This window comes from Tuber melanosporum, assembly GCF_000151645.1.
Source record: "Tuber melanosporum whole genome shotgun sequence assembly, scaffold_209, strain Mel28".
Lineage (NCBI taxonomy): Eukaryota > Fungi > Ascomycota > Pezizomycetes > Pezizales > Tuberaceae > Tuber > Tuber melanosporum.
Window position 1 is genome coordinate 128989 of NW_003298874.1, and position 20386 is coordinate 149374.

The 20386-nt window shown below is 44.5% G+C and overlaps 1 protein-coding gene; it reads right to left on the bottom strand.

Moving 5' to 3' along the window:
* Nucleotides 1-526: 526 nt before the first annotated feature.
* On the bottom strand, nucleotides 527-2607 carry GSTUM_00000662001 (uncharacterized protein). XM_002837918.2 has 3 exons: nucleotides 1575-2607; nucleotides 1315-1513; nucleotides 527-1233 (listed from the first exon to the last, which is right to left on the bottom strand). Exons 1-3 carry the CDS (start codon nucleotides 2362-2364, stop codon nucleotides 711-713), a joined length of 1512 nt encoding a protein of 503 aa, XP_002837964.1. The 5' UTR covers nucleotides 2365-2607; the 3' UTR covers nucleotides 527-710.
* Nucleotides 2608-20386: the final 17779 nt, after the last annotated feature.

A 20386-nucleotide genomic window follows, 5' to 3' on the forward strand; every position in this document is an offset into this window, starting at 1 on the left:
GAAAAAGGAAGGAAAAAAAAATTGTTCATTGAGAACAAGTCTTGGCGAATACTGTAGAGTTTTTATTTTTCGCAGGAGTGGGGGGGTATTGTACTGTACTGTACATGAGCTGAATGAGTGAAGGCGTGGCGTTTATAATACGGTGATTCGGAAGTTCGGATTTCTCGGGTGTTGCTGTACGGGTACTTAGTGAGATGGCTTTTGTTTGCCTTACTGTACGAGTATCATTCAAAGTGGGGGGGGGGTTACTCTACAGTATGATGATGGCATGTGCTGCGTGGTCATCGCTCATGCAGGGAAGCTGTCACTGGGGCTGGAAAGTGGAACGTGGGTGGTTGTTTCTGTTGCATACTGTACTGTACTCGTACATTCTTTTGTGATTTGCATTTTTTAGGGAGAGAGCGCGATGGGGTATGATACAGTATGATTTTCATGACTATCTAGAAGAAATGGGGAAAGCGATCGTCTCGGAAAAATGGGAAGGGACTAGACTACTGTACTGTACACATTGCTAGGACAAGTACGATATATGCAACACCGGACAGTGGGAAGACCCTGATTATGCAATAGACGGTATAACTACGAGCCCAGGCAATAACAAAAAAAATAAAAAGATCCACATTCTGACAGAATCGTATCCTTCTAGTTCCTTCCTCCCCCCCTCAGGCCAGAGATTTCCGCCTTTTGCCTATTCGAGTGATGCGTGATGACTAGACTATTTCCCCAGCGCCATCCAGCAGACAAATTTCCTCCGGTTCCCCTCCCTCCATCACTCCTTTGCCCGGACCAGGCGTAACCCCATTAACCTCCACTTTCTCCTCCCCCTCCCCCTCCATCCCCTTCTCTGCCCGCTTCTCCCTCGCCCACTCCCCGGCCGCCCCGACCGCTGCGACAGGATCCTTCTTATGCATCAATAACAGCCCCTGAATCTCTGCCGGCGTGAACACGCCCTCCGGCAACACCCGGCCAAACTCCCCCGCCAGCTCCAAAATCTTGTCTGCTGAGGGAAACCCCTCCGGCATCCTGAACGCCTCCTGATCGCCTACATCCACATCGTAAAGATTCAGGAATAGCGACTCGATGACGTTGCGCGAAGCACACTTGAAGGAGATCTGCAGATCCACGCGACCGGGGCGTATAAGCGCGGGGTCTAGTCGCTCGCGGTGGTTCGTGGTCATTATCAGGATGCGCCCTTCGCGGGAAGCAGCGCCGTCGATGGCGTTTAGGAGGCCACTGAAGGAGACATTGGGGTTTGTGGCGGAGTGGGGAGGTGCCGAGGGGGGGCGGTCTCGGAATGGGGAGGTGGGGGATGACAAGGAGGTAGGGGGGTCCGCGGCGCGTTTCACGTTTGAGGCGTCAACGTCTTCGAGGAGGACTATGCATCTGCTTGGCAGCATGGTGAAGAGTGTTGCTAATGTGTCGTCCGTGAGACTCCCAGCGGAGAGGGAGAGGGCGTAGACTTCTAGATTGAAGAGGCCCGCTAGGGCTATGCTTAGACTTGTCTTTCCGGTTCCTGAGAACACACGTTAGCACGAGAAATCAATCTTAATCATTGAACGGGTGCGGGAATATACCGGGCGGCCCATAAAGCAAGTACCCCCTCCGGTACGGCAAACCCCGATTCGCGTACCACTTCGCCGTGGCGGGTAATATATACTCTTCGATATCGCTCACAATCAACTCCTTCTGCTCCCTCTCCAGCACTACCGTCTCCATAGACCTATTCGGCCTGGAGAGCGCCCTCTCCCAGCGCGGCGGTATGCCCCGGGGGCCCGTGGTTGCATGAAAAACAACAGTCTTGCCCTGGTCGCGAGCATTGCTCTTCCGCAGCACCTCCTCGAGAAGCTCCTTTAGAATACCCGGATCCCGTCCATACGAGCGTAGCCAGACAATCTTCCGTTGTGGCATACCGTGCATCATTATGCTGTCCTTAATCTCCTCCATAATTATCCTGACCTTGCGCCCCCGGTAGTCGAGAAAGTACCTCGACCCAGCTGCCGGGAGATACTGAACCCGGTAGACTTGCTTTCCACGGGGGCGGTGGCGGCCGCCGTAGAACTCATCGCCCAGATGGCCTCCACCACCGCTGTTGTCGGGATTGGCCGGGTCGCTGGCGACTTTCCGCGCGTTGAGGGTACGGCTCAGGTCCAGGTCCGCAGCCTGCTCTTCGGACAGCCAAGTGAAGAAGTCCCGGAAGAGCGTGTCCTCAGAGTTTATCCGCACGGAGGCGCTGAAGTACCTGTCTATCAGCGCGGTGACGGTCGAGTAACTCAGGTTGTAGCAGGTTATTAGCACCGTGGAGATCATGACCGCTGCTGTCGCGGTGTTCATGTCTATACCAAGACAGCGCATTGCGCGCTGCATCCGCCCAAAGCCTGGTAGGCGTTCGAAGAGGACCGTAGTGATGCCGAGTGCGCCGATCAGGCTTTGTGGGCCGAGCGGTAGGCTGGAGGCGCGCGCGTGGGAGACTTCCATCAGTTTGTTCATTTGGGAGGTGGGTTCGTTTTGCTTGTGTGAATGGACTGCGCCAGTATGGTATGCCGGGGTGTATTTTCCCGGCCGCAAGTGTCTTCAGAAATCCATTCACTAGGTCAGCTTCCAGCTGGTATTTATAACCCTGTCCGAGCTTCGAACCCTCTGACTCACGTAAGTAGCTCTTATAGCGACGGTTCTAGAAATGGGAGCAAGCGAGGCAGGTACAAGTAATGTAGTGATGGCGGAGATGTTTCTTCCAATTGTAGCCACTGTTGTGAATACTGTAGTTTCTCCTGCACGCTGAATGAACTCAACGCGGCGGGGAAGCATCCTTGCAGTGTTACCTGACAACCAGTCAGGCTGAGCACAAAAGTGCGCTTTTGCTTGATGCTTGTACGAGTACGGTACCGGTACCAGTCAGTGGCTCTCTCCGAGGAATGGATTTCCACATCCTGGGAGCCTTGTACTTACTGTACGGTACTTATGCCATAAAAAAGCCCCTTGTAAGGCTCGCTACGGTATCATTGGTGGCCTAAGATAGGTTTAGTTTGACAAGTTACTTGTAGAAAAATTGCTTATACCAGTTAATGAGATCCAACATGTCCCAAAGGCAGATCTGATCCCGTGATAGGAAAGCGCTAACCGCCCATAACACCTTTTGCCTCTGAGCTCAGGGATTGGAGGGGTATCGGAGATAGCGAATCCCAAGACCTCCTTTTACAGGGTGATGATATGATACTACCGCTAAGTGAGTCGGATACAAGGTCCGGCAAGAAGTTATGGGACAGTTATTTTGAGTTACCCAGCCAAACATATCCCTACCTGGACCTGTTAATGCGTTTCAACCCTTGTACCCGCGGTAACGTTAGTGAACAGTTAACCAGCCAAGTGACCCGTGTCGGTGCGATCCCCCTGGCACTTTTTTCCATAGGTTGGGGTCCTATTGCAGGTATCATACTGGCTAGGGCAGGCTATTCACGGGGGCCGCTAAGCCTTTGATAGGGAGCATCCCTCGTTAATAACACAGCCGGTTGACACTGTACTCGTGCGTCTCAGCCAAGAATTGGTTTCCCCATTTGTAGTAGCCTGTGTACGACTGGTATTTTTCCACCAAAGAAGTATAGTGCATCAATATTGCGCAACTAGTATGTAACTAGATAACCTGTAATACTTTGTAGGCAGATGACAGGAAAGCTCAATATCAGCACATCCATTCTATAATGCCCAGTTGGAAGAGTCTTTCTATATCAACCAAAGCCACTATAGCTGCCCTTCATGTATGCGCAGGAATGACTTTTGACTAACTTGCAGTCTCCCTGTAGGTCAATAAAGAAAGAGCATGATAGATCTTTAGGCAAATTGAGGAAGAAAGTAAAATTAAGCAATCAGAAAATTAATTAGATTAAATTATTGAATAAATAAGAACTATCTCTGCATGCTTGCAGAATTCAGGACTTATTAGCAACAGTGGAGATTGGAGATAAGACTTGTATAGATCCAGCTATTTTACAAAAGTATTCCAAAGACTTAGAAGAATCAAAGTGGATATGTGAACTTGCTTTACAAGATACTGAGTACCGCCTTATGACTTTCCCAGAAATCACATATGAGGTATGAGTAGATATCAGCAGAGCAATAGCCTATCATATGATGCAGAAGCATCATAATTTATTCTATTATAAGCATTACTCCAAGTCAGCGCTCTCTCCAAAAGGCAAATTAGATAGATTGTAGTTGGTAGAATGGGAGTTGGTACAGCCTATTGAATCTTTCATCTTTAGTGATGAGATGATTTTCAAAGTAGGTGTACTAAGAAGGCTTTGAAATATCACAAGAGAGAAAGGAGAAGATTCATATACTTTAGCAGTACTGGATAAGAAGAAGTTAGAATTGAGTATCATAGTTTCTGTCACGAACGTGAGATGGCAAGGAAAGGATTTTCACATAACTCATAATTATGAGTAATAGGTATGTTATTGTTTCGTGCACATGACCACTTTGGTCATATGACTTGTTTGTGTTATGATTTATTATGTTTCATACATGATTCAATTATGAGTTATGGGATGTACGCCTGGTAAGTGTGCCTTGTGAGTATGCCTTGGGTATACGATTTATGTTTTGCAGAGGACCTCATTATAAGGTCATGAGTTTTGCGCATATGACCACTTGGAGTGATATGACTTGTATACTGTGTTATGATTGGTTTATGAGTTTACATACATGACCTTGCTATGAGGTCATGGGATTTGAGCATGTGACTACTTTGGTCATATGACTAGTTTGTTATGATTAGGTTTGTGCATGTAACCACTTTAGGTCAGATAGCTTAGGGTGAGAAGAACACTATATAAGGAGGCCAGAAAGGCTGAGGAGGATAGCTTATTCAGGCATCATTCTAAGTACTTTTTCTACTCTTAAATTTACCTCATCTCAGAAGTAGGCACACTAATACTTTACCTTATTACACTCATGACAAATACTTCATCACTGTTACTTGTTTGTGTTTTCTGTTTAAGTAGTAGGTTAGAAATAGTTGTCCTCACTTAGATGGAACTTCAGTGTGAGATATTTATAGCCTGGTCTTGGTAATCACTCAGTGTAGTTTTGGGTAAGGATGGCATCTTCAACAGCCTTCTCCTCCATGGACTCCCTCTCTCCTTCAAGGATGTTGTCCCTAGTTCGATTCGACTCTAACACCTTCTCCTTGCTTGAGACTGCCCATGTGGCCTTATCTCTTGCTCCTATCACTGTGGCTGACCATGGCCCTATTCCTACAACTATAAGGCCCTATGTCCCAGCCAAAGTGGACTTTAGTTTCCTACAATTTTACTACTACCATGGTTGCCAGAATACGATGAACCTTCAATGTGATCAGGAAGTTTGGCAAGCGGTCGCTGATGTGACTGCTACTATGATGAAAGAAGTGGAGGTTTTGGTACAGAGTTTTCTAATAGGGAGAGAGGCAGTTCAGTCATGTGTGGTTTAAACAAGAACTCGACCATAGGACTCTTCATTTAGTTCAACTCTGACCACTGCTCGAAATACTCTTCAGCCCCTGAAGCCTTTCCCACCAAAGATTCTCAGGTTATTGACCTTGAGTTCTTCCTCCTCCCAGCTAAAGTGTTAGGTGGAGACAACTTGATAGACTTCAAGATTATCTAGGCCAATCGAGATTCGTTTTTGTAGACGGAGATTGTCTAGGAAGGCTCGGACTTGGCTCGTTTCGTTTATGACTACTAGGAGCGAAGTAAAGTAGGTAAAGTAGGGTAAAATCGTAAAAACAATATTATATTGTTAAGGTCTCTTATCCGTTGCTTGATGATGTCTAAAGCTTGGGAGGCACTTCGATATTTATATTCTGCGTTTGAGTGTTCACGGACTACATCTATTTATCATACAACTATGTACTTCTTTAATCGTAATTCACAATGTCGAGTTTTCTTCCAAGGTGCGAACACCTGTAGACCCTGAAAACTATCACACTTTCTTCGGTAATTACGATATTTCTTTTTAGAAAACATACTGTTCCCAATAGTAATATCCTGATTAGCAGAGTCTTTAGACTTATGGCCTAGTTCTTAAGTCGAACTGAGTTGGCTCTAATTGTCTTTGCTATTGATAAAATGATCAGTTTTATCCACGGCTATATCTGCAAAGGTGGTCGTCATTACAACCATCGTAGGTCGTCTGACTCCTATCCTTTGTAACTCCATACCCAACTAATAGATTTTCTCTAGATGACTTCCTATCAACTTGCAGGAAGCTATTCCACCAGATTGGTAAATAATTCCTCAGTTGGCAACCCCTGGTTGCTCTCTGGGTAATAGGTTTCAGTAATCATTGTAGTATTGAGGATCATCCCATGATTACGACGTGTTCCTAAACCCAGTTGCAACACTCCGTGAAGTTCGTTGGCTTCTTTGGTAGTGCCGTTTGGAGTTCTAGACTCTTCTGGTGGATGTAAATGTATTGGTCTCTAGTAGAGATCCTTTACCATTTAATACCATCTCTTTGTGCGAAATCGTCCCATTCCTTATGGCCCATACCAGAGGTATCATGTCTTTAGAGCCAAGTAACTCTCTGAGTAGTTGATGGAATCACTCCGTTCCACTTCCCAGACCTAGCTGAAGGTCCCCTCTCATATATCCTGCGAACAGGATCAGGTTGGACGGACGGTAGCGACGTATATGGTGTTATTCTAACACCTTCAATTCTGTAGTAATATAGTCACAGGACACAACTGAGATTGATATATCTGATGACGCGCGGGCCCCGTAAGGGAGCCAGAGGGGGGTGTTGGAGACCAGAGATTCCGATCCCAAGTGGGGTCATCCTACTTAGAGTGGTTTCTAGGTATCAGGTTCTGGTATTCCTAACATAAAGACAATTTAACTGCTACTAAGGTTGAGGCCACCTCTTGGTCCGCTCTCCTCCTCTCATACTAGGACCATCCAAAGCAAGATGTCTAGTTTCCTCCACTAGGGTCCAATCCAAGAAACTGACTCTTCCACCCCCTCCTTCCTAGTTGAGATGTTGTCCAGTAAAAAGGCTCTTTATGAGACCTGGAAGTCTAAGCTGGATGATCCCCAGGATAAGGACTACAACCTTCTTGCTACTAAGATGTGTCATAGTAAACAGTTAGCAGTCTCCACTAAATGATCTGCCGCCCCTCCCCTTGGTCTTCTATTTCTAAGGGCAATCAATGTCGATGAAAGATGGAAAAAAGAGATTGTTTCCATCCTCTCTGGCATGCCCCTAGATGTTCATCATGGGGGCTCAGCTATTCTCCCCCCTGTAGTGCTCCTATCAACTATCGATGCTACATCCACTTTTCTGTCCCTGCTAATAACTCAGGATATTCTACCCACCTCTCAGGTGTTGGCCAGGGACACCCTTATAGGCCTGGAGAATGGACACAACTCTGAGGCGACTCGTCTGGGCGACAGTATACATGCCCTCTCTCCAGCACTGGCTTGCTCGCCTCCGGCCGTTGCTGAATAATAGATGTCCTCTCCTGATGGATAGTTAGAAGATTCCTTGGAGATCCAACATAACAGTCAGATCCCATTAGAGGTACAACTCGCGGACATCCAGCCCAAGGTCACTGACGTTGCTTTAGCTTGGACAGACTGGATTATGGTGGGCATCTGTGAAATGGTGGAAGTATGTAGAACCATCTCTCCCAGATTCTACTTAGGTAGTGTAATTGGGTCCATGCTGGAAAGCATGGAGAACATCTGCTCTGGCAAAACTCAGCCCCTCTTCTCCTCAGAATCTAGGTCGTTTGTAGATAATATGATCTATGATATCCAGACTTGGATGAACTAAGGTACTGCATTTGGTAATGGGGAGCTAGAAGGCAGGGTGAACTACTGAGAGCGTATCCACCGCGTAGAATGGGCAGTTAAGGCGCTGACTGACATTGTTGGCAAACAAGGAGAAGAGATAGAGACGCAGCAGTATAAGTTGTCTTCCAACTACTGCCATCCTCCAACTGTACCCTGCAATGCTCTTATTGTCTTTTTGGAAACAACACCCCCCACCCTCCTTAAGAGAAAGGAGACCACTACTACAGCTCCTACTGATAAAGCCTCTTTTACGGAGGTAGTAAAACAGATTTCATATGTGCCCAAGTCCCCTGCCATGCCACGGAAGCTGACACCCCCCACCCAGCCCATATCAGCTGCCTCCTTCCACCAGTCTAGTAGTAGTAGCTCCTCTAGTAATAGGGGAGTGGTCCTGTGAGTAGCTCATAGTAGTGAAGCAAGTCTATCTACTAGGACAAAGAGGATAGAGAAGGGGAGGAAAAGAAGGAAAGAGGAAACGTGGCAAATACCTGAGTGGTAGTACCCAAAGGAGAAGAAATGCTGCTAGGGAATCTGGCAGTGAGAAGGAATTGGCAACCCCAGCTAAGACTTAGATGAAGAATATTGACAAGCAGGAACTGGCCCCCGTAGTCATTACTCCTGCTACTTCACAAATCCCGTCTGGGCTCGCTGCTATGGCTAGTGTTAAAGTAGCTGCAGTCTTCACAAGACAAGAGTATCGACTGGTACTGATGGGGCCTCCAGACCCAGCCAACTTAGTTCCAGTACTACTACCGTCATCACCAACCGTGGATGCTAGAGGGAGACACGTTACCAAGTGGTTTGCTACCTGCAAGGAGGGGGCTCTGCCGGAGGGTGTTGACATAGAAGTAATCCGGAACCAGATAAACTGGACTCTGTCCAACCAAGGGAAGATTTGGGGGAATACTCCTTACATCCGTGCTGGACATGTCCAGCCTGAGATTGAATGCATCTTATGGATCTTCCTGACTCTTGCGGCGCACTCCATTTCGGAGTTAGGTAACCTACTTGACAAGACCAGGCTCAACCAGCTCAGAAAACTGGGGCTCCCAGAATTTGAATTCTAAAGTAACCTGGAAAAGGTGAAGATTTTCGTTTCTGCTGTCCTACTAGCTAACACAAGGTGAGAATCGATCTAGAGCCTAGAAGGTTGGACTGGAAGCGCGACCTTCGATGGCCTCCATATGGACTTGGAACAATCCAATACTGGTTTAGTTACTGTTTTCTAGCCTGACATCATGGGCTCCATCTACACTATGAGATGGGCTAATGCTACCATGTGTGATATCCACTTTATGGTCGAAAAGAATGAGGCCAGCTGAGAAAGGTTGGCCAAATGAAAACTTTCGCTACTAGGAGGGGCTCACAATATCAGCGTATTTGAGGAGTACCACCCCCTTAAGATGTATGGTAAGTGTCTAGAGACCATCCATTTCGAGGCCACCTGTGTCAGCTCCTGCCTGCAGCCAGTTTTACTTTGGAGAACACTTCTCCCGACAGTACATGTGTAGCAAACTTGCTTGTCCAGGAAGAGTAGACCAGGCCTGTGGGCATATCAAGAGGCAGTGCTGGATATGCGATCAGATGGATCACTTTGCGGGATATTAATGTTGCCTAGGAGTTAAGTCGTCATCCTCCACTGCATTTTCCTTGTCTCACAGAGAGGAGGCAGCCTACTAACGGAACCTGCCAAGAGACGAGAACAATAGGAGAGATAGGCAAAAAGGAGCTGGAGAAGAGCCTGCAGCTATGGAAGGTCTCCCACACTCAGGCTGGCCGAGATCAATAAGGCCCCAGGCTATAAGTCAGACAAGGTCAAGGGTAAGGAATCAGAATACCCCTCTCCCTACCCATCACCAGCACATGGAATTTTGAAGACTACTACTAAACTAAGAGAGAAGGGAGCTATTTAAACAGTCCAGGATCTGGATAATGACTCCTACTTCGCTTCTGGCTCTTGTAGCCTAAGTAGATCTGTTGAAGCTCCCTTTTAATGCTGATTATGACAATGGAATTAAATGTGAGGAGGAGTAGTTGGAATTGGGCGCTGGCATTTGATTTATTTTCTTTTGTTGATTTGTTTTTTATTATTAAAACTCCTGTTGATCCGGAGGGATAATATGTACCTATAGATGTTGATGGGTGAGATTTGTTTTCTTTTGTTAAAAACTCTGGTGTAGAGGTATTTGTTTGATCCTATATTTGTGGGATTTTTAAAGTGGTTGGGCAAAGAGAAGGCAGTGCCAGTATTGGATACTGGAAAAAGGAGGAAAAGAGAGTACTTTCTAGAGTTAGATTTCAACTTGGATATACCAGAAACCAGTTTATTGGATAGTTGAATAACCTTGGGGAGGTGGATATCTTGTTTGGTAACTTCAATGCCACATATCAAGATAGAAACCTCAATACAAACTACAACAATATGAGTGGACGATGGGTGAAACAGTAGTTAACAGCTCCAGCTTGTGATATGAACATGGTCTCTCCAACAGTGCTGATACTTCGAGATATTTTCAGAATTCACCTTTACCTGCACTGTGTGCCGTATATTAGACATTGGTACCTAGATGCTGCAGGCTGCAAGCATAGTGCTCAAGCCCTTAAATTGATGATTAACCTTCCTGACAACATCATGCATCGGAGGCCAGTCTAGAACAAAGCAGTCTAAGAGAAAATTGGTAAACAGTTGGATGCCCTATATGAGGTAGAAGATAAGAAGTTGTGGGATGGAGTGAGAAGTGTAGTGGACACACTCCCATGGGCCTCCATTGGCAGAAGTCAGTATGAGTGGTAGACACCAGAGTTGGAAAGGATGAGGTTGGATGTGGCTTGGTTATGACAGTACTCTAAATGCAAGGTGGAGCAAAAGAAGGACTACAAGCAGGTCAGATATGTTTATCGAGCTTGGTGGTTGAAGGCTAGGTTCAAGTACATAAGGTCCAAGATAGCCAAGAGTCAGGATTCAGATATTTTCTAGTTAGCATGAACGTTGGAGACTAAGTGAACATTTCCCTTCATGTTCCACCTAGATGGATCCAGTACTACCATTGTTAGGAATACCAGAACCCGATACCTAAGAACTACCCTAAGTAGGGTAACCCCACTCAGAATTGGAATCTCTGGTCTCCAACACCCCCCTCTGGCTCTCTTATGGGGCCCGCACGTCATCATATATATTAATCTCAGTTGTGTCCTGTGACTATATTACCACAGAATTGAAGGGGTTAGAATAACACCATATATGTCGTCGCCATCTGTCTGACTGGATTCTGTTCGCAGGATACATGTGAGGGGACCTTCGACAAGGTCTGGGAAGTGGAACGGAGTAGTTCTGTCAACTACTCAGAGAGTTACTTGGCTTCAAAGACATGATACCTTTGGTATAAGCCGTAAGTAACGGGACGATTTCGCACAAAGAGATGGTATCAAATGGTAAAGGATCTCTACTAGAGACCAATATATTTACATCCATCAGAAGAGTCTAGAACTCCAAAAGACACTACTAAAGAAGCCAACGAACTTCACAGAGTATTGCAACTGGGTTTCGGAACACGTCGTAGCTATAGGGTAATTCCCAATATTACAATGATTACTGAAACCTACTACCCAGAGAGCAACCAAGGGTTGCCGACTGAGGGATTAATTACCAATCTGGTGGAATAGCTTCCTGCGAGTTAATAGGAAGTCATTCAGAGAAAATCTATTAGTTGGGTATGGAGTTACAAAGGATAGGAGTCAGACGACCTACGATGGTTGTAATGACGACCACCTTTACAGATATAGCTGTGGATAAAACTGATCATTTTATCAATGGTGAAGACAATTGGGGCCAACTCAGTTCGACTTAAGAACTAGGCCATAAGTCTAAAGACTCTGCTAATTGGGATATTACTATTGAGGACAGTATGTTTCCTAAGAAGAAATATCGTTATTACCGAAGAGGGTGTGATAGTTTTCAGCGTCCACAGGTGTTCGCACCTTGGAAGAAAACTCGACGTCGTGAATTACAATTGAAAAAGTACATAGTTGTATGATAAATAGATGTAGTCCGTGAACACTCAGACGTGGAATATAAATATCGAAGTGCCTTCTAAGCTTTAGACATCATCAAGCAACAGAGAAGAGACCTTAACAATATAGTATTATTTTTACGATTCTACCCTACTTTACCTATTTTACTTTGCTTCTAGTAATCATAAATGAAACGAGTAAAGTCCGAGCCTTCCTAGACAATCTCCGTCTACAAAAATGATTCTCGATTGGCCTAGACAACCTTGAAGTCTATCAAGTTGTCTCCGCCTAATACCCATACACTCTGAGATCAATGACCTGATTGTACAATAGTTGTCTCATAGTAGCTGTACCCGCTGGATGGATTCCACCGTTGATATGGATAGTGCTCAGGAGATGGAAATTGCTCTTGCCAGATCCCCCATGAATATCAGGCCAGGTGAGGATAATATTGGCTATCTCTTCCTATAGTTCTGGAAGCAAAAGCATACAACATTATTGCGACATCTTGTTGATCACAAAATACGTCACAATATTCTTGACTGGCATCTGGCTGAGATGGTTCTTATACACAAGCTTGATAAACCCAGGTATAATGTTGTGAAATCATGAAGGATGATACATCTTTTCCCAATACTGGCAAAAGTTGCGGAATGTGTAGTCCTGTTGAGACTGGCTGCTTGCCTTGATTTGGGAGAAATACAGTTCAGTTCTTGCTAGAAGTGAGGGGTTTACGATACTATAGGAGTAATTTTTAGGTTCCTGTAAGACAATAAAGGCTATAAGGGACTGATCCTGTCAATAGACATAGAAGGAGAGTTTGATAACATTGATATTAACCTCCTATCAAATTTTTTGATAGACTGAGGTTGTCCTCCAAACATTTGTTAATGGGTTAAGATGTGGACTTCCTGTTGCTCAGTTTGTTTTCATTTCAACAGATGCATTTCTTGTGTCTACCATGTCAGTAAAGAGTACCCTAAAGTTCACCTCTTTCTCCCTTTCTGTTTGGTACCTATGTGGCGGATATATTCACGCTATGCACACAATATTCTTTTGGTATACATCATCTGGTGGTTTCTTGTATTGATGACAGAGTCATCCTAGTTGGAGGGGAATCTTGTGATGCTGCCTGATACCATGCAGGAGAAATATTTATGTACTACAATCGCATAGCCAGTGCCAGAGGCAAGAGGTTTAGTGCTCTCAAGACCCAGTAGATTGGGTTCAGAGATAAGGCATGAGAAGTAATGAAATTGTTGGAAGAGATGATTTTACCTTCTAGGGACTTGCATGTTCTTGGATATAGGTTTAATGTATTTCTTAACTTTTCTTCTCATATAAAGTATTAGTTTGAAAGAGGGTTAGTGGTTAGGGGAAAAGCTTTGGCGTTGAGGAGGGGGTTTGAGAGTGTTGGGGTATAGGGAGCATGAGAGACTTACTGCATAGTACAGGTATCCTACCTTCTGACCGTCTACTATGGGCTTAAGTTTGTAACTAACCATGTATTGTAACGTGTTCGCAAGGTGCTATTCATGTTACCTGTAATAGGTACGATAGTTAGCATGTAGCCTGCTCTACCAGAGAGAAGGTGAGAGCTGAGTACTAAAGGAGGCTTCAAGGATGTACTGAGAAAACTAATAAGTAACCGTTCAACCAAGCATATTGAAATACTGTCTGTCAAAGTCTGCTGTTTCCATCATGATATCAGGCCGTCTTTAAATAAACAAATTAGTTCATGTCTAGCATGAATAAAACTATTCAAAGATATCAAACAATACACGTTGTAAAATAAATTAAGTATCAAATAATACTTAAAATAAAATATAAAACAAAACCAAGTATCAAACAATACTTAAAACAAACTATGTATCAATATGATACTTAAAACAAAATATAAAAGAAAACCAATAACTAAGTATCCATACCGGTTACATGCATTGTATGTGAAACAGATTCAGGTTCATGTCAAGGATTGCTTCCGATCGGCATTTTGTATCCCTATGAAGCTGGTAAACAGTATCCTGTTAGCTAAATACGCGACACCACCTGTTGCCATTCAGGACAGGTACTTAGAGTGGAGGTGTTATAGCTGGTTTATCAACTACTAATACTGCGACCAACATCCTTGGTTTAGAATGATATGGCAAGACTGGAAAGAGGAAGGTATGATTACATATTGGTAGACTTTGGATCAGGAACTTACCGACCGCCCTCAATTTTGAATTAGGAAAGGCAAAACGGTGATAAATGCACACCACCTTTTACTGTACACGGACCTTTGTACATCCTCAGATGTGGTTATTTACCCGGATGGGTCCAAATCCTCTGAAGAGGCTGTTGTGGCATGGGTGGTATTTGAGAAAGAGGCCTTGACCTGTATTGACAGGTACTCAGTTTCCCCATCGTGGAGTATTATTAAATGCGAGCTATTTGCTGTTATCTTTACTCTCCGACATTCATAGGATATACCTAAGAGGCATCCAGTTCATGTTTTCTTGGACTGTGTTCTGGCTCTCACCCTGGTTGACAACATGTTTTCAGATGATGACTCAGCTGAGTTGTGGGAAGTCATGGCTCTGCTATTGAATGCCTTTTTTCATGTCAGTCTCGGCATGGTTCCCGGTCACGTGGACATTGACGGCAATGAGATAGTTAACCTAAAGGCTAAGGCCTGTATTGGATGTCGCTTGCGCCGCCTACTTTGAAAAGGAGTTAGCTTTAGGATTGGATACATGGCTCTTTCTCAGGAGCTACGGAAGGAAGAATGGAAGACCAAGCAAGAAAGGAATAGACACAGGTATTATGCTTGTGAATGTAAGGCTCTCCGACACCACAGCAGCCTGACCCGCATAGATTCCTATATTTTGTTACGAATCTGCAGTGGGACAGGCCTGGTTGGCCACGACGGCTATGATGGGAGGGAGGATGGACACCACTGGACTGAGTGCCCCTACTATGCTAAAGAACATTCTGCTAATAAAGACTTATACAAGGACTCAGCAGTCTCAGGGTAGAAATCATAGTAGGTGAACCACAGGTGGGTGGGCCTGGGGATCTCCCATCATGTTAAGAGGGTGGACGGAGAGCTGGTTATAGCAGGTAACCCTTTTGATAGCATACTAATAGTGGAAAGATGTAGCAGGATTGCAATTTTGGAGGACATGCCAACATGTACCCAGTGTAAAATGAAACATGATGGCAGTAAATGCGTTCTGCCAGGGACAGTGATCCTGCTGAAGAAGTAGTTTTTTTTGCCCAACTAAGTATATTGCGACTGCCCTTACTGTGGTACTGCGATTCCCAGTATGGCAACCAGAAAGTGTACCACCTTCACCCAGTACTTCTAAGAATGGCCCCAGTGCCTCCAAACTTGTCACGATCAGTTCTAGCTTCTTAACACCGGCAATAAGATGAGTTGGACCTGGCAACATGGACATCACCAGTCTTGAGGTGGGCTAAGGTGAGTGGATTGTTAAAAGTGCCCTTCTGACCCTTTTGTGGTTTGGTTTTGGTAAGTGGATATCTTGATCTTAGGTTGTATTATAGGAGAACTGTAGGATGTTGGGATAGACTTTAAGTTTCTTTTATTGAGTATATAGGACAGATTGTTTTGGAGGCAGATAGGAATGAGAGCAAGAGGCGGTAGTTGGGTAGCCAGATGGGAAGACGCATAAATCCAGGGTAATACTAGTTGTCACGAGTACCCATGAGCCCACATATGTAGTGATTTTTGAATTTAGGTTTTTGGAAGTAGTAGTCGTGAGGCAGAATGGTCCAGGGTAGTATATTTTATATAGTTTGTTTTACGGGGCACGGGGGAGACTAGTCATATGCCAGTATTGGCAGTCCTAGTATAAATAAAATTAGATTGAATTCTAAGTACTTTTCTTCCTTATTACTTTAACAAATAAAAACACCTTGACACTCATTATCATTATCAATGTAACCGGTACGGGTGCTTAATTATTGATTTTGTTTTATGTTTTGTTTTAAGTATTACTTTGATAGTTGGTTTGCTTTAAGTATTATTTAATACTTAATTTTATTTTATGTTTTGTTTTAAGTATCATTTTGACACTTAATTTGTTGTACTAAAGTATATCGCTTGATACCTTTGATTAGTTTCGTTCATACTAGACATGAACAAGGTTTGTGTATTTAAAGACTGCCTGTTTCCGTGATGGAAAAGGCAGACTGCAACAGACAGTATTTCAATATACTTGGTTGAATAGTTACCTTTTGTTCCTCAGTATACCCTTGAAGCCTTCTTTAGTTTCCAGCTCTCACCTTTTCTCTGGTAGAGCAGGCCACCGGCTAACTATTGTACCGTTTACTGATAACATAATTAGCGCCCTGCGAACACGTTACAATTGGGACCTTTATTGCTATTATGACAAGAATATTCTTCGCGAAGAAGAGTTAGAGAAAGCTTACAATAGACATTCTCAACAGAAGACTAAGGTTTTGTACTATCGATAACGTAGGCATAGCCCTAGTGCTATCATAAGGCAAAGAAGAAGAAAAGAAGAGAAGTATCGCTCCCTATCGCCAAGAACTAACCATCCGAAGGGGGATCATTACAGTATCTGGTACAATTGCACTTGAGTTTAAGGGTCCATTATGGGTATGGGTAAATGAAACGGCAGAAGAATGTCAATTAAATAATAAGCAATTATATTGTAAGAATAAAGAGAAAGCATATCGAAGAGAGCAGAGGTGCGCAAATGCTACAATCCCAGGTACTGAAGAATACAAATACTTATAAGAACTCAAACAGAACATCGCCAACTACAATACCAATTGAGAATCAACCAACCCCAACCATATGCCTCAATGTCTATACTGGGAGTTCAAGGAAGAAATATGAGGTTGCAGTATCAGTAGAGGTTTGGACTGGCTTATATATTATAATGAAATTCTTCATTCCTATATTTATCTATTCATTCAATCAATCCAAGCACAAATGGGTCAACAATGCTAGCTAGTTGAGGATAATGCAGGGAATCATACTACTACAGCAAGATTGGATAAGGAGGAGGAGGCTGCAGTGAGGGGTATACAACAGATCCCAAAATGGCCAGTAAACTCAACTGACCTAAACGAGATTGAGCCATGCTGGAACTATCTCAATGATGCAATGATAGAGTATTATTTCACTAGCACAAGTGAAGAGACATGAGAAGAGGTAATCAATAAATTAAAGTATGAATGGGATTGCATGCTTCAAAAAGTTAGTGGATTGGTTTTGTATAAATTTTTATCTAAATCTATTACAAGTAAGAGCCTGAGGCGGGAATAACAAGTTTAATACTTAATTTAGATAATAACAACCCCTACTATGATTTATATTTACCTTTAAGACAGGTAGTGCTAACAACTTAAATCATGCTTCAGAAGACACCTAAAACTGAGAGTGATATTGTCATCCGTTCAGGGGTCAAAGAAGATGGGAGTGGAGGACACAGTTGTAAAGCAGACTGTTTTTATTGAAGCTTCTAGATCGATGTTGGTCGATTGAGATAGATTGTGGAGTTTTTTTCGGAGTCTGACAAAGAGCTCCAATGTTCAATAGATCAGTGTAGAGGTTGAGAGATTGATGGGAGATTCTCCAGACATGTCTTTCCTTTGTTATCATGGGAGTGTATGGAGGAAAGGGTAGCATGCTTGGAAAGATAAGGATAGGTGTGGTGATTTATGGAATGATGGGAATATGCTGTTTATGTTTTACTTATACACCTGTCTTTTACTGTTAGTTTAGAAAAGTGAGAGCGAAGCTGTTTTTACCTTACCATACACTTTTGTGCACGTCCTACCACAGCCCCCACATAGTCCTTTAGTGTTTTTTCCCACTGCTGCGCAAGTCAGTTATTGACCATTATACTCCTCCGTCACAAGAGTTTTGACAACTCTCGGGGGTTTCAGATGGCAGGGTTGGAAGTAGACAAGAAGGTGGCATCATCAGAAACATAAGTGTTGTCTGGGATAATTCCCCAAATAGTTAGACCCCTCATCTATTTCTTGGCTATACTTCTTTGGTGGAAAAGTACCAGCCCGCACAGGCTACAACAAATGGGGAAACCAATTCTTGGCTGAGACGCACGAGTATATTACGAGCACAAGTACCGGTACCCGCTGGTTCATTTGCTATCAGTAGGCGGACACTTTGGCCCCAAGGCTGCACAACCTCAAATGTATCATGTATCTATCTTGGCGTCAGGGTGTCCGCATACGGTAGCAAATGGGTCAGCAAGTAGCTCGATTCCACTCATCCGCGCAAGGCAGGGGAATTGGAAAACGTGCAAGCATGGCAGCCCGGGGAGTCTCAGCTTACCGCACAGTGCTCGTGACTTTTTGGCATCCGTGAACACAAGCTACCATAGCGGGTGGGGCAGAAAGGAAAAAATCGACCGGAGCCTCAATATTTTGTTTGGTTGGCATGTGGCAGCAGTTCGAGGAGGTGTACTGTACATTATCCACGGTAGTGCAGCACGAGACAGCACCCTGTCGCTGCCAGGGTATCATAGGGTGACAGCCTTGCTTCAAGTTAATCCCCAATCGAGGCTTGAGTATCATACCGCCACCGGCGTGGAACAAGAATGTCACATCCCGTCTCGTGATTTTTCCAATGATCACCCCCTGGGGCGCGGATTGGCCAGCCCTGCGCGTTTTTCGAGTGGCTTAGGGCGCTGTAATATCTCAAACCCGATATCAGATTTTCTCAGCTGGAATCAATAGGTCAGTTCGGGACAGGATTTGTTCTAGCGGATTTTCGAGAGCGGGTCGTTGAGATCCAGCACGCCGGTTGGCTGGTATTATACTTGAACCGTGTCGGGGAAGGAGCTAATACTTCTTCTCCTCGGGAGCCTCGTTTCCGGATTGGGGATTTACAATGTGGGGCGGCGGAGAAGGCGGATTTCAAGAACATTGGCACCCGCCCGAACAAATTTCTCCCCTAGGCTTGAAAGGGAAGCCCAAATGCTTTTTAATGTTCTGGAGAGTGTGTGGGTATGGTAGATGTGATACCCAGCTACCAAGTGTCATGCGCAGATTCTTCCAGCCGGTGAGTTGCAGATTTCATTTATTATGATACTATATTATTATTAAGGGCGTGTTTGGCACACCATGATCTGTAACTGACAGATAGGGTAGCAAAGCCAGAACCTGCGCACATAGTCCCTCCCTGCACGTCCTGATTGGTTTGTCCTCCAGATTCCAAATCGCCGTTCCAAAATACGGTGTGCCAAACATCCCCTACGGTAAATCAGTGATATGATGATGCATGACGAGAACTTCTTAGGGCACTGTACAGTACCGTAATATATCATACAGTCATTGCATGTGGAGAGGATCCCTAGGCAGGTGAAACCTTAAGGCGAAAAGCGAGAACAAAGTGAGCATGATAATATATCATTATAGTGTCAAAGTTAAAATTAATACTGCTGGACGGGGCAATCACTAAATTAGATAACAAATTATATGTTCCTCACAAGAAGACTTTCCCGAATTATCATCCTCTGCTAGAAAATCCCATCTTTTGCTTGTCGCCATTCTGTACTATGGACACGGGTGGGATATCAAGTGAACTATCCAGGTATGCTACCCCTTGCTCTGGCAAGCATAGCATAATTGGTTATGACATATGAAAAATCTCCCGCAATGCCACATCTCAAACATGTCAGATCATCATTGGAGTCTCTCCAATACCCTGTGCGCTCCCAGGTACCTCTTCCACAGCTCTCATCTGGTGGAATGGGGTTGCGGCAAACTTGTGTAAGGTGGAGTTTAGATTGGTGCTAATTTTCAGTCTCCAACGGGGGGGCATGACGAATACTGACTGTATTGGCAAGTGACGGATAAGAGCAGGGTAACGAAGAAATACCTGTTATGATACTGACACCTGTTTTCCTCACTGGTCGGTATTCGTCGTGCTCCCGTTGGAGGATTGTACTGTACAGTACCGTACCGTACTCGTACAGTAAAAGTACAGGAGACCTTCCTGCAAAAAATGCCAAGCCAAATCTCCATGTTTCTGGAAACCTTTTTTTGCCAATGCGCAAGTACCGAATTTGTTGGATCGCATTAGCCGATATACTCACGATTCTCTTAGTATATCATGCTGAGCCTGTTGTGGGCTGACGGGCTGATTTCCGCTGATAACCTGTTATGGATTCTAAGGGTTCTTGCTGTAGGAGTAATATGAGGCTAGTTCATTGGTGTTGCTACTACTGTACTCGTACAGTACTCGTATAGGGCGCCACCGTCCTCACGGCATCTACCGGTACTCGGGTAATCAGCGGTAGCGTACCGTACCCCGAGCGTCGTAAATATCATACAATACCGTTCTTCGAGAGAGTCATTTGGTGCTCAACTTTTTTGTTTGAATGATCCCGAACTTCGAGTCACTCGTACGTCTGTGCACGGGGGGACGAAAGGGGCGGTTTCTAATAAAGGAACAAGTGGGTGCCGAATGACTCTACCGCTACCCAAGTCGAGTTACTAACAACTACACTGTGATAGTATTGTACCCAGAAGACGGTTAGGGAACA

Coding starts and splice junctions, on each gene's coding strand:
- GSTUM_00000662001 (XM_002837918.2), bottom strand. CDS start 2,364: ATGCAGCGCGCAATGCGCTGTCTTGGTATAGACATGAACACCGCGACA. Junction 1,514..1,574: donor CTTGCTTTATGGGCCGCCCG/GTATATTCCCGC, acceptor GTGTGTTCTCAG/GAACCGGAAAGACAAGTCTA. Junction 1,234..1,314: donor GCGGACCCCCCTACCTCCTT/GTCATCCCCCAC, acceptor TGTCTCCTTCAG/TGGCCTCCTAAACGCCATCG.